General features: G+C 37.6%; 1 protein-coding gene across 3 annotated transcripts in view; it reads left to right on the top strand.

Moving 5' to 3' along the window:
• Positions 1–14,051, top strand: part of RIMS1 (regulating synaptic membrane exocytosis 1) — a 348,972-nt gene that overhangs the window by 222,265 nt on the left and 112,656 nt on the right. For all 3 annotated transcript variants that reach the window (XM_045010069.1, XM_045010070.1, XM_045010068.1), the window contains one exon: positions 12,603–12,715. In XM_045010069.1, the coding sequence (XP_044866004.1) occupies positions 12,603–12,715 (113 nt within the window). The remainder of the gene's footprint in view (positions 1–12,602; positions 12,716–14,051) is intronic.

A 14,051-nucleotide genomic window follows, 5' to 3' on the forward strand; every position in this document is an offset into this window, starting at 1 on the left:
TTGTGTTATATATTCTTGGTATGAGGATCACCACTGCCTGGGAAGTCCTTAGTAGCACAGCTCCTATGCTGCCAGGAAGCTACCAGGGCAAGATGAAATGCAGAGACACCCCACATGGTTTTGGCCTCCCATGGACCCGCCATGATTCCTGTGGCTTATTCCAGGAAGTGGAAGGGGAATAATACTTTGCACCCAGGGCCGGCTCCAGGCAGCAGCGCAGAAAGCAGGTGATTGGGGCGCCACGTCCGGGTCTTCGGCGGCAATTCGGTGGCGGGTCCCTCAGTCCCTCTCGGAGGGAAGGACCGGCCACTGAAATGCCGCTGAAGAATGAAGCAGCACGCATAGAGCTGCCGCCGAATTGCTGCCGATCGTGGCTTTATCTTTTTTTTTTTCCCCCTTCACCACTTGGGGCAGCAAAAAAGCTGGAGCCGGCCCTGTTTGTACCTCTCCAAGTCAGGACTATGTGGGGGGCAATTCTGACTTTTTCTGAAAGAAGGGATGATTCAAGACAAAGTCTGCTTGGGGAGATGAAGAGTTCAAATGAACCATATTTAACTCTGACAGTAAAACACTGCACTAAATAAACATTCATAGTAGTGATAAGCCCAAATTAGACTATTAGATTCAAGTCCTCCCAGAGTCTGGAAAATTCTTATCTGAATCTAAACTTCAGAGACTGTGGCCCAACCATCAGAGATCTGATCAGATTGGATAATGGATTTGAACCAGAACAGCAAATACTATCTGCTTTGAAGAAGTTTGGGTCTTAACCTGAATCCCATCTCCAAAGGTCTAGGCCATCTTGTACTAATAGTTCAGGACACAATGCTGTACAGCAAGTTTTTAGTCTTTTCATGGTATATATTTAACTTTTATTTTTCACTATCTGAGAAAGTGCCATAAAAAGAGCAACTACTTCACTTTGTCCTGTGTTCACTTACTTGGTTTTCACAGAACATACTATATATGGCCCAATCATGCAGAACTTATCTAGGCAAAATTCCCACTATCTTCAATGGCAGTTTTATCTGGTAATAACTCTGGCATCCATTCTCATAGTCAGAGGCATATTTTCAGCATGATTTGAAAATAATTCACTGTGAAAGGGACACTGTCTACTTTCTAAGGTCCCCATGTGCAGACAGAAGTTACATCAAGCTTTATATGTTAGGAGCAGGTTAGCATTTCAGTATTGCCAATCTTGTGGCAAGATTGTTTTAAAAATCAGGAGATTTTTTTTTTAAGGCTCATGTTTTGGACTGTTTTCTGATTTGTAAAGACAGAGGCGGTATCACCCCATTTCTGTGTATGTATATCAGGAAATTCAACCTAAAACAAACGATTGGAGGACTTCCTTCCTTTTTTTCTGGCTGATAGATGAGACACTTCTCAATCTTCCCCTGATGGCTGGTACTGCCTTCGGCTCCCCCTCAAAGCCCCATGCCTTTAGTGGGTGTTGCCTCCTGCCTCACACTCTCTCCTTCTGCTTGTGATTGCACCTGTCCAGCTCCCACTGTAGGTTCAGTTTGCAACTCTGCTCCTTCCCTTTCTCTGGCTATTGGAGCAGCCCCTACCCAGTCAACCCCACCCCTTACACACACTACTGCTCTTCACCAGCTCCCTTCCATACAGGAGCTCAGCATCAGTGGGGAAATAATGGACTCCTGCAGGCTGCAGCGGGTGGGTGGACATGCTCCTGGAATCACTTCTTTCCCTCTTCCCCCTCCCCTTCACCCCCCGCTTCCCATAGCTCTTCTCCTAATCAGCACAGCACTAAGTGAGTGTAAGAAGGGGCAAGCAGGAGCTGCCTCTGCTCCTTTTTGTAACAGCTTCCGGCTGCCTCATCTGCCCCAAAGTCTGCTGCTCCCATGATGCTCTGCACAGGCTGTGCAAACGGGAGAAGAGATTCCACAATAGATTGAGCAGTGGCCTTTGCTGGTGGCAGCCAGGCCTGCAGCCTAGTGCCTGTGATATAGGCTTCCAGTTATATTCTCTGGTGGTTGTGGCCAGAAATGCATCATCATTTATAGGTCAGTCAGAAATCCAGAGCTATGAGGAGCTTCTTACAAGCTCAAGAGGAGACAATATTATTGTTATAAAACCACGGGACTTATAAAATAAATTACAACAGTTGGCGAGAGTGATGTTTTCCATGTGCTAGAGCGGTCTTGCACTACCAGAAAAATAGTTCCATAATCACAATGACTTTTTCAAGAGCGTGGTTTCTCTTTCTCTCATATAAATGCAATAATATGCGCTTGTGTGGAAGAAATGAGACATCTAGTGGCCAATGAGAATGGGATTTTTTTCAAACAGTTGTAAAGAAACTTTCTCATTTTCTTACATCAACTATGTCCTGGCCAACATAGGGAGTGAGTTATGGTACTGAGCCCAGTGTATCTAAAAAAACCACCACCATATTACTAGAAAGTACATTACAAATTTAGATCCACATACCTTCTTGGACCAAAATAGGCTATATTGTTATATAGTCCCTAAAGATATAAACAATATAATAATCTTCTTCAAACAATTAAAAGTTTTACCATGTTGGTAAATAGTAAAAATGGCTTTCAATTAGTCTTAGACTCCTAAGTGCCTATGTTACTTTTGAAAATCGGATTTAACCTCTGAAGTAACTTAGGTGCTTTTGAAAATTTTACCCTAAGGTTTAAAGGGTAAAAATCAAAGGGGAATATGTGATATCTACTAGGTAAGGTCTACAGCTCCCTGAATCTTGTGGTCAGTCTCTGCTAGTCCTAGCTTAGGTTGAAGCAGTCTAGGGCAGTTCTACCCTATGGTCAAAAAGAACTGTACACTCACCTAAGGATTGCTGAAGCATGCAGCGCAGCCACAACTCCTTCCCTATCTCCTATATCACAGCCTGCAGATGGGCCAACATAGGAGCCATTATACCAGCTCTATGCTGGTATGATGCCAGAAACCCCAGCTGTGGAGATACGAGCAGCAGATAAGAGATTGACCACAACAGCAAAGCTGGAGTAGAATTGGCCAAAGTTCTCAGAGCAGTTCTGCCATTTTGATTCCACTATCTGTGACTTGGACTGCTATCTATGTCACACTAAGGGATAGTTAACCTGAAGTGAATGTGGAATAGATAAAAATAATCTTCAAATGGTTTCAGATTAGTCCATGCAGCACACTCAAGTCTTTGAGTACTTTGTGCTCATTATGTACACTCACCAGTGCTAGAGTTCCTGCATTGCTTTAATGACTCACAACATTTATTTATAGGAGCATAAAACTGAGTGCTAATACATAAGAAATTGAAAGCTTACATGTAGACTGTGGCAGGGACTGCCTTCTTGTGTGCAGGTGGATTATCCCTAGCATTTTGGGTGGCATCAGACTACAAATAAATAATCTTAATATTTAAGTTTGGAGTCGGAATTACTTTTCATTCATTTTTTTCCACTGAGTGTTTGGATATACATGCTTTAGCTCCCTCCCTCCCAGATGGTTAATTAATTATGATTCTTAGTCCAATCCCAATAGCTGGTATTAGGACAGAAAAGGTAGATGTATACAAAAATCTGTAATTTCATTGGGGATCCTCCCTGTAATAGTTACATTTGAATGCGAGATAACTGTATGAAGATAACTGCGTCTGACGAAGTGGGTTTTCACCCACGAAAGCTCATGCTCCAATACTTATGTTAGTCTATAAGGTGCCACAGGACTCTTCGTCACTTTTTACAGATCCAGACTAACACAGCTACCCCTCTGATGTATGAATCATCCGAGTCTAAAATTCTTATCAGTTTTATTACCATACATTCTAAAAATGTATGGACGGCAATATAGTTTGTACAAGAAAGTGAAGAATCCATAGGCCTGAATTTGTCCAAAATAAACTCCTTTTTCAAATGTAAAATGAAAACCATTCAGAAAAAATGAGGGTGAACAATGAGGGTAGTAAAATAGTAACTGAATACTTCATTCAATAAATTTCACAACACTTTTCAATTGAAATATTTGCAAATTATTCATCCAGCTCTCATGAACATAAAACTGAATCTGATTTTGTTTTTCATGAACATCCTCATTACCTTCTAGTTATGTTAGTTGGCTGATTGAAGAACTCAAAGGAGACAAAATGTTACACAGAATTAAAATAGTAAATTGCTGATTATTTCTTTTGGGTCTGATAAAGAGTGAATTGGTATATATTCTCCCAGTACCATATTTGGGGCACTCTCACTAATGATATCCCACATTCTTAAAGTGCTAGAACAACTTTTTCAATGGGCTAAATTACCCTTCAGAAATTGCCTACTCATTGTCTGTGTTCTTTCTTTTATATATATATATATATATATATATACACACACTTTCCTTCAACAATTTGAATAGGAAATTGTCTAAACGTTATTCATGGATTCATAGATTTTTACTCTAGAAGCTATTATTATGATTATCTGGTGTGAGCTCCTGAATAACAAAGGCGAAATCATTTCACCCAGTGATTCTTTGCATCAAGCCCATATCATGTGGCTGAGCTAAAGCATATTTTTAGAAAGATATCCTCTTTTGATCTGATTTAAAGACATCATGTGATGGAGAATTTGCCACGTCTCTTGGTAAGTTGTTCCAATGATTAATTGCCTAACTGTTAAAAATGTGCACCTAATCTCTGGCCTTAATTTATCTACCTTCAATTTCCAGATCTTGTGATACCTTTATCTGTTAAATTAAAGAGTCCTGTGTTATCAGAAATCTTCTCCTCATATGTAGGTAATTATAGACCATGGCCAAGTCACATTTTATCATTCTCTTTGATCATTCAGGTTGAACTTCCCAAGTCTGTCACTGTAAGGCAGCTTTTCCAGATCTTGAATAATTCTTTTAGCTTTTTCTGAACCCTTTCCAATTTTTCAACAACATTGAAGCTGGAATACATAGACTCCCTGGAATAACTGCTCCTTTTGAAGTTAGATAAATTGAGTACTGTGTGGTTTTCAATGTATTTTGAATGTCCTAAAACTGAAGGTCTGTTTTGCAATGTGTATTGAAGATTCCTGACACCTCCTTGGTGTCCTTGGCCAAAATTTCCCTTGCTCACTAGCGTTGTTCTGTCTGCTGGATGGCTTAGTCTCCACCCAAGAGAGAGAAATTTCAGTATTATTGAATGTGTATAGTTTGTGGAAAGTTCTTTAGTTTGGAATCTGGTGAAGAGCTTGAAGATGGCCAGTCACCACATCCTGAAATAGCAGTATCCTGTGTAGTGATGTTGTCTTTATAATAATTCACTGCTAAAATAATTGTAATTCCTCTTTCAAATAAATGTGTGTGGTTTTTTTTTAATGTTGCTCATTGCTAGGATTCCAAACCTGCAAAGTCTGCATAGTGTAGTCTGTCTATGTTGGTTATTGGTGTATGTGAAAGAAGTGCAGGAATAAAAGTGTAAGGTAGGGAATGATAAGCTAGTGATAGAAAAGAACCACAGCATCTTCTCCATTCCCTGCTAATGCGATATTGTTACCTACCATATATTCTTTAGTATTTCGACGAGGCTAGATGTCAGTGCCTTGGGAAGACCACAATTTTTCATGGGAGATTGGTCAGCAATCCAATGGGCCTTACAGTTAAATTATTCCTGATACATAACACAAGTTTTCTTAAGCTACAGTTCAGCCTGTTACTCTCACTTCTTGATATTTACACCCATTACATAGCTATAAAATACAAGTCAGTATTTCCAGGCCCCTAATCAGTTTATATCTCTTCTTTGAATTCCTTTTAATTTGTCAGCACATTTCTTGCATTAAGGTTCTCTGAAACAAAAGCAGTACTAGATATGGTCTCTTTAGCATTTGATATCGAGGAACTCTGCTGTCTCCTTGGTCAGTGATATGTGACCTGATATTTACAACTCAAAACCCGCTTTGTTTTCTTGGTATTTACATAGCATTGCAAGCTCAAATGTAGATTGCTTTGCTTTATCATGTTTGGGCATATTTTTAAATATATATTTGCTTATATTTTTGCAAGAAGAATCTCGGTTTATTACTTCCTGCCCATTTTTCTACCCCTTTGTACTATTTTCATGTCAGTATTGGTGTTTGAAATATCCCTCAATTTAATAAAATCTGCAAATATAAATGTATATGTAGTTTACCCCCTCCAAATTGTTAGAGATGTTAAATAAATCCAGAGTCAAACCCAGTCTCTGTGGCACTGCTGATTATCATTACTGGTCTTCGTTTGCAGACCTCCCATGATTTTCAACCTCTCCTGTTCAGATTAGTTCAATTTGAATTAATTCAAAAATAAGATTTTGTGCACTATTATGTCCACATTTTTACTGAACTCCAGTATATTGCATCTACTGCATTCTGTCCATTTACTAATTTTATAACTTGGTTAAAAACAAATCTATTGAATTTATCTGCTGTGGTATATTTTATATATGACCATACAGTTTATTGCTCATAGTTCTATTGTTCCGTAGAGGTACTGGGACATTTGGAGGGCATGCCTCCAAAAATTCATAGCTGGCATAAGGTCCTTTAAGGACTGTCTTAAGTTACAGCAATTCTTGGCCTGCTCTAATTTTTTCCAGGGCTGGGACTAGAGCAGTTGCAGCTTGAGAATAAGAGAGCTGTAACCAGCTCCCTAATGTGTCTTCATCTCTTCCCCTCCTGCACTGAGCAGATATTTGTGCCAGAAAGATTCCAGCCCATTGTGAATTTGGATTTAATTTTTGTTTTACACAAGCAATTTAAACATACAGATACTATAAAGACAGGTTTCAGAGTAGCAGCCGTGTTAGTCTGTAAATTTGTTAGTCTCTAAGGTGCCACAAGTACTCCTGTTCTTTTTGCAGATACTATAAATACCACAAAATAATAAATGATACTTGTTTTTCTTGTGATGAAAATCTGAAAGAAGAAGTATATTTAATTTTAATTGTGGCTTGCTTTGTAACAATAACAGAAGAAATATTTCCATCTTTCAAATTGCTATTTATAAACCATTACACATTATTATGATGACTTACTCTTCCACTGCATACATACCACATTTTGTTATTCTGTATACTCAAATTAGAAGTCCAGGTATGTAGTTTTACTTCCAACATCTGACAGGGTTCAATTCTGAATTTTCTCTGACACATTTAGACCACTCTGCTGTATTTGGGTCTCCCTCAGTGCAGAAGTCCACTCACCTGGATTTGACTGCATGATCAGGACCTTATTTGTTAACTTATCTTAATAAAACAATTTCCAGTCATTTCCAGGTAAAAATGTACATAAATTAGGGAATGAACTTTACAATATAACTGCATGTCTTCCCCTCCACTCAGTGAGCAGCACAACCCTGTGTAAAATATGGCCTAAAAATGTTAGGTAACAAAAGTTAATATAAATAATGAAAAGAGAAAATTCTTCAGGAAATCCTTGGGATACATTGGCAGCACAGTGTCCTTAACTCTTATGGTTCAATCTGCCCTTGGATGGTTCATGTGACTTTAGAGGGAGCCAAATACTTACACATGCAAATACAGAATTTCTTTATGTTAATAGAAGACACATATATAATGTCCTGTGCAACACATTAAACATATATCCTAAGGCTAATGTTTCCAAAAGAACTTAAGGGAGTTAGGTACCAAACTTCCATTGAATTCCAGAGGGAGTTAAGCACTTAACTTGCTTATGTGCTTTTGAAAATCCCAACCCAAATCTTTCTACAGGAATATATAAGCAGTAATCTATTAATACAGTATCATTTTACTGGTATTGGTTAGTTTAGAGGCTTACATTAAATTCCACTTCCTGACTTAGTGGGATAAGACTGGCAGGGCAATCACTACACCCCAGGGTCCAAGTTGGTGGAAGGATGTGCCTCCTTTTCCTCTCTCCCTACTCAGAATACATGTAGAGATCATATGTCAGTAGGGGCTGGGGCTGGAGAACTTTAAGCATAGTCACACATTAGCTAATTCAGGGGTATATGGTAGGTAGGGGAGGGAGTGAAAATTGGGCTCAGTAAGCCCTTCTCCTTGTGTATTTAAGCATTCTTGGGCACAGAGCACCCATTCTTGCTACTTATAGCTGTCTTACCCTGTCCTTCAATTGGTGTAGTTGTCAGAGCTGGGTTACCAGTTTTTCTCTGGATCTGATCCAATTGCCTTTTGAGGTTAGAACGCATTTTTTATCTCTTCTGGACAAGACCGGTAAAGGTATCTGATGGGTTTTTCATACTCCTAACAGCATCCTGGAGGTATGATACGTGGGGGTAAAAAGGGTAAGAAAATAAGAGGATGAAGCAATGTATGTCAACAAATATTGTCACAAATTGCAGCCGGTGCCCAGCATGTAGAGTTTCACAAGGCCAGCTCTTGGGGTGAACCTAATCACGGGATGCAGGAGAAGTATGAGAAGGTATTAAATCTTTTCAGACTGGGCTCTCTTTTGTCTGTACTGTCATTTCCACCTTCAGTAGGTGGTTAGTGGGACCGGACAGTGGGCTGAATCATGAACTGAACAGGGATATTTAGCAAAGGGAGCCTGGCTTCATTCCTTTGTGGTATGGTGAGAGGCCATTCAACCTCACACTGGACACAGTTAATGTCTGGCCATTTGGGGAGGTAGGGATTCATTTAATCCTTGTGTGTTAAAATTGATAAAGTTGAGGCCTGACATTTTAAATCCTTTCACATGACTGGCTTTATGCTTCTTCATGTCCTGAATAATGTGAATCACTGCTCTTCAACTCTCACATAGTCTACCCAGGAAGAGCCTGAAAACCCCTTATAATACAAGCTCTGGGCCTAGGCCTGCAACCCCTTTGTGAGTAGTCTACTTGACTTCGTGAGTAAGGGCTTTAGAATTTTCCCATAGCCATCTGGCTAAGAGAATACCTCTAAGCTATACAGCTGTGGATTTTGACCTCTTCAGCTGCTGAAATGGGCCATGTGAGCTCTCATCAAATAAATGCATAGGCCAAAAATAATTGTGATGCTTTTGGGGGGGGAGAATAAATAAATACACACATAAAATATGTTTCTCCAGAGTACATAAAAATCTTGATAAATGAGTATACTATTAAGAAGATATATAAACAATTAATGTAATTGACATTTTTAGACGTATGAACAGTTGTCTGTGAAATACTACAACCAGAACTGTCAAATTGTGCTTCCTTTTGGGGAAAGTGAATGAGAACTAACCATAAAGTCCTAATGAAAGTTTCCTAGTGCAGTTCCCCTCTCCTAATATGTTATAATATTGACTTCTTGCCCGAGTCAGTGGGTGCTGATGAGACTTGGGATATGTCTACATGGCAAACAAAAGGTGTGTTCTTAACTTTGTGTAGCTTACCCTTGTTTGCAAAATCAGGTCAAAATAACAGTGAAGACATAGCAACTCCCATTTAACTTGGGTTAGCAGCTTGAGTTTAACCTGTTCCCCTACCCCAGGCTCTCAATTAAAAGCCATGTTGCTTTGTCTTTATAGCTATTTTAACCCTAGTTAGCTAACCCAAATTAAGAACACACCTTTTTTTTGCAGTGTAGACCTACCCTTAGTGTGGGAATTCTATCAGGTGTGGCTTCCACCATTGAACACAGAGGGTGAAATCTTGGCCCCATTGAAATTAATGGGAGTTTTGTCATTGACTTTAGTGTGGCCAGAATTTCACCCATAACATTGAAGTAGCACTTCTTACTTTGTGTAACTATTGCTGATGATGACGTTAGAGGTCTGTGACTCTAATGCTTTAAAATGTAAATTAGTGTATATTCATAGTGCTAAAAAAAAAATACCCCAAACCTCAACCCTTTGTACATGTACAAATTCTAAAAGGACATATACCATATTTCTCTTAGAAGCAGCTGTACATTACATTAAATGTTCATGTGAACTGTGGGTTACCTAACAGCACTTTTCCAATAGACTAGTTACATAATCAAGTAACATTTTTGAATCTTCACATCTGATTGAACCTCCTTTCAGAACATTCAGTTAGATGCATAACAGTTATGTGTGTGTTTATGCATGGCAGACAAGGTACAAAGTATCATAATTGTATTTTATATATAAGATATGCATTTTACACATTTCCTATTTAGGAATATAAGAATAATGAATCAGTGGGCTTAATACCAATTTCTTAAATTATGCACAAAGCCAAATTTATGAGACAATTTTAATTCAATTCACACTCCTCACTGGTGGTTCTCATGTAAGCTTATATAACTGTCAATTCCAGGCATAAATACTGGGATTAAGATGTCAGTCTTTGATGGCACATACAAAATAGGTAGGGTAGTGATCTAATTTAATCCTCTCATTTCTCCCCACAATTTATTGCAGATGCAGAATAAGAGGCCATCTTTAAAAATTTAATGTAGAGAGCTCAATTTTACCCTCAGACACCTCCATGCAATTTCCATTTAAATCAGAGTTGTACTTGCATATCTGATGGTAAAACTGGACCCCTACAATTAAGGTACACATTTCCCAGCATAATTAGTAATCCAGAATACTCTGTGAGCCCAATGTGGCATTCTGCATGTCTAGGATTTGCCAGATTGGGCCCACCATAATGTGTGGATATTAAACGTTACAACAACCACCTTGACTTTTGCATTTCTTGCATTTAGAATTTAAAACTATAACTGTATCAGATCAGTAATGTAATTCGTTTTATTTAATTTTCCCATTTAAAAAAAATAAAAGTAGAGGAAAAGGGATGCTCAAAATTGTGCACCTGTGCATGTGCTTCTACCCTGCCAGCGTATAGACATTCCATGATTTACTTGCTGAAGCGCAATAGGTAAGTAGGTGCACAATCATTGTTTGGGCAATTACTCAGAGTTTTGAACAGCTGACCCTAATCTTTATACTGATTTCTGTATGTTTCTATACTTGCAACGTCAAAAATGTAGGCATGTATAGAACTCCACAATAAAATATCACAAAGCTCGACAGCCTCAATATCTAGAGAGACGGAGGGTGAAGTAATATCTTTTATTGGACCAACTTCTGTTGATGAGAGAGACAAGCTTACACAGAGCTCTTCTGTTAGTTCACAGTGCAGACTTGTAAATACCATAGTGTATTAATTTTGAACTTAGTTGACATTCTGAATTTTATGCTTGGAAAACTTATGTTTTTCAGTGACTTATAACTCAGTGCTTTTTCTTTTGATTTGTTTTCCCTCACTGTCCTGCGTATTAGCCCTACAGGATTAATTACCTGACATTTTTTGATTTTTAAAATTCATCTATATTTGAGACCTGGATGTGTAAAAAAGAAATTAACATTTTGACATCAGAAAATAAATTTATAAAGACATGTGTAACTCAAAAGGACTGTGCTCAAATTTTTCCAAATTAAAAAATCATCTTTGTTCTGAGACAAAGCAAGAATATTTCAGATGAAAAGGAGAATTTTTGCAGAAAGTTATGACCCTGGAAAAAATCACAGTCAGAATGGAAGTCTTAGTGTAACTTTAAGCATAGTGACCACTATAAGATTACTGGGGCCTAGTTCTACCACTTGTACTAATATTATGTAGTACTATATTCTGAGACTAAACTCTTTGATTCCAGTAGGATTGCTTGTGGAGTAAGGTGCTACTTAATGTGAGTAATGATGGCAGAATATACAGCCCATTAAGAAAAATATATGTAGCAGTTAATTTCTTTTACTTCTTTTGACTGGAGGCACATTTTTATACAAACAGCCACCAAATACTGAGCAAAAGTAATGGAATAAATGTGTTCTTTCACCCAAATATACACCATCTTTCACATCGTGCCTCCTTTATTTTTTCAAAGGTATATTTGCAAATATCTTCAGTACTATCTGTGCTAAACTACTTTCAAGGAAAGAAGAGAATGTCCTCTATAATACTACAGTTCTTTTTTTAAAAAAAAGAACAGTAAATATTACAGTGGGAAAAAGTAAAAATGCAAGAAAATATTCTTCTTTATTATTATATTATTATTTCTTTCCCAAAAAAGGAAACATGGGAAAGCAAATACTATATTTCTAAGGTCCATGAGGCACAGCAAGCAAAAATTATGCAAATTATTTTTGTATGTTTTATAGTCAGAGAAAATTGTTCCTCCTTATAAAGGTTTTAGTCATAGTTAACAATTACTGTATTTGAAGATAATGGTAGATATTAATAACTTCTTATTTAAATATTTTTAGTTTTATCTGTTCAGTGTATTAACACTTAGAACATAACATTTTTCACAGTCAACAAATCTATGGTTAGAAGCATATGTATGCATATCCTCTGCATCCAGACAGCTTAACAAGGTTATAGTTCAGCCTATCAATTTAAATTCTTTTCTCTTTTGACATCTGTTACACTAGCTTGATAGTATATGGGAAATTTGGATATCTATCCATTTTCAGGTAAAGACTCTAGGCAGCTGAAGTGCTTGATTTATTAATATTAGCATTCCTCTGTTCAGTGTTTACACCCTGCTTGTTATTGTACTGTTTGTATATTTCTTTGTTTTGTTGAGATGGAAATAAGATCAAAATTGCTGCTAAACCATTTATTTCTTTAGAAGTTTTTCACCACTTTTAATAGGCTTCCATTATGTGTTTTTACAGCAAGCTTAGTAGTGGAGGAACAAACGCGACAGATGAAAATGAAAGTGCATCGTTATAATCAGACAACAGGGTCTGGTTCTAGCCAAGAATATGAGCGTGAGCAATATACCAAGGTAAAGTTAGTAGTATTAAAACAATATTTGTTTGGAAAGGTGAAGGAGTAACATGGCTACTTAAAATATTATCCAATACTTAAGGATATAATGTTTATACATTTTGAAGGAAGCTTTTTTGAATCAAAGCTTTATTATATCACTTTGACCCATAGTCAGAAAAGTGTATTAGACGTCAGTTTTTGAAGTAATCTAAAATGGGTTTGCACAATACAAAATGCTTTTGCAGATGCTTGTACAGGGTAACATTTTTGCTTCCTAATATTGCTACAGACATAATTTTTCTGCATAGAAATGCATGAAGGGATTTCGTTTTCACAGTATGACTCAAAGATCAGTTGAGTTTTGATCGTCTCTAATTGAAATGTAAAATTTTCTTTTGAGACACAAATTTACATGATAAAAGTTGCATTAAAAAATTTAATCCAAAGGTACCATATGGCAAATTTTCTTTATAATACATATATGTGCTTCCACAGCCATTCGATCTTTCTGCTGAATAGGTCTCAATTAGAACGCAGAAAATGACTTGTAGTATACTGTTATGCCTTTTATAAGCCAGTCCATAGAGGACAGAGTTGTCCATATGTGCATAATTGCAGAAGACATATGACCTCCTAGAGCACTGAGGCAGGAAGGATGCTTCTAGAGGTCCCAGGGGAGAGGTACTTAGGGCTAGATCCTATGATTCCTTTTTAGAGAGACAGTATTGTTTCTATTTAGTGTAAATAAAAGACCATCAAAGGCAGAACCAACACTCTGCTGCTGTACTAGAAGCATTCTAACAACAAAAGTATTGCATTGAGAATATTGTATAACAATCATTTGCTTACTATGAGCAGCCATAGGGTGACAGATGAAGCTAAAAGCATACTGTACAAAGTTGTAAGTGCACAGAATTACCACCACCACCACCACCACTATAAACTAGTCAAAAATCATGAATAGGCCCCCCAGACTCATGAGATTGTAAATAATATATTTTGGGTTCCTTTTATTTGCTTTCTGGCTTTTGAGCCTTTACTGTTCACATTTTTAAGATTTTATTCACATGGACTAGAAACCTTTTTTTTTTAAACAATGAAAGCTGGGATTTTCACTCTCACTCCAGGCACTAGGGCTTCAAGAAAAATGCCAAACCTTGCAGTAAAATCATGTTGGCATCGCTAGAATGCTTCCAACATGTACTCCACAAGCACGGGTATCTGACTGCTAGACACATTCCCCCCACCCTCCCCAATCCAAAATACATCTCTCAGTGTTCCTGAGAACACAGCAACTTCCAGTTAAAATTAATGGGAGCTGCTAGGTCCTTAATACTTCAAAAATCAGGCCA

The sequence above is a fragment of the Mauremys mutica genome, chromosome 3, assembly GCF_020497125.1.
Source record: "Mauremys mutica isolate MM-2020 ecotype Southern chromosome 3, ASM2049712v1, whole genome shotgun sequence".
NCBI classification, from domain to species: Eukaryota; Metazoa; Chordata; order Testudines; family Geoemydidae; genus Mauremys; species Mauremys mutica.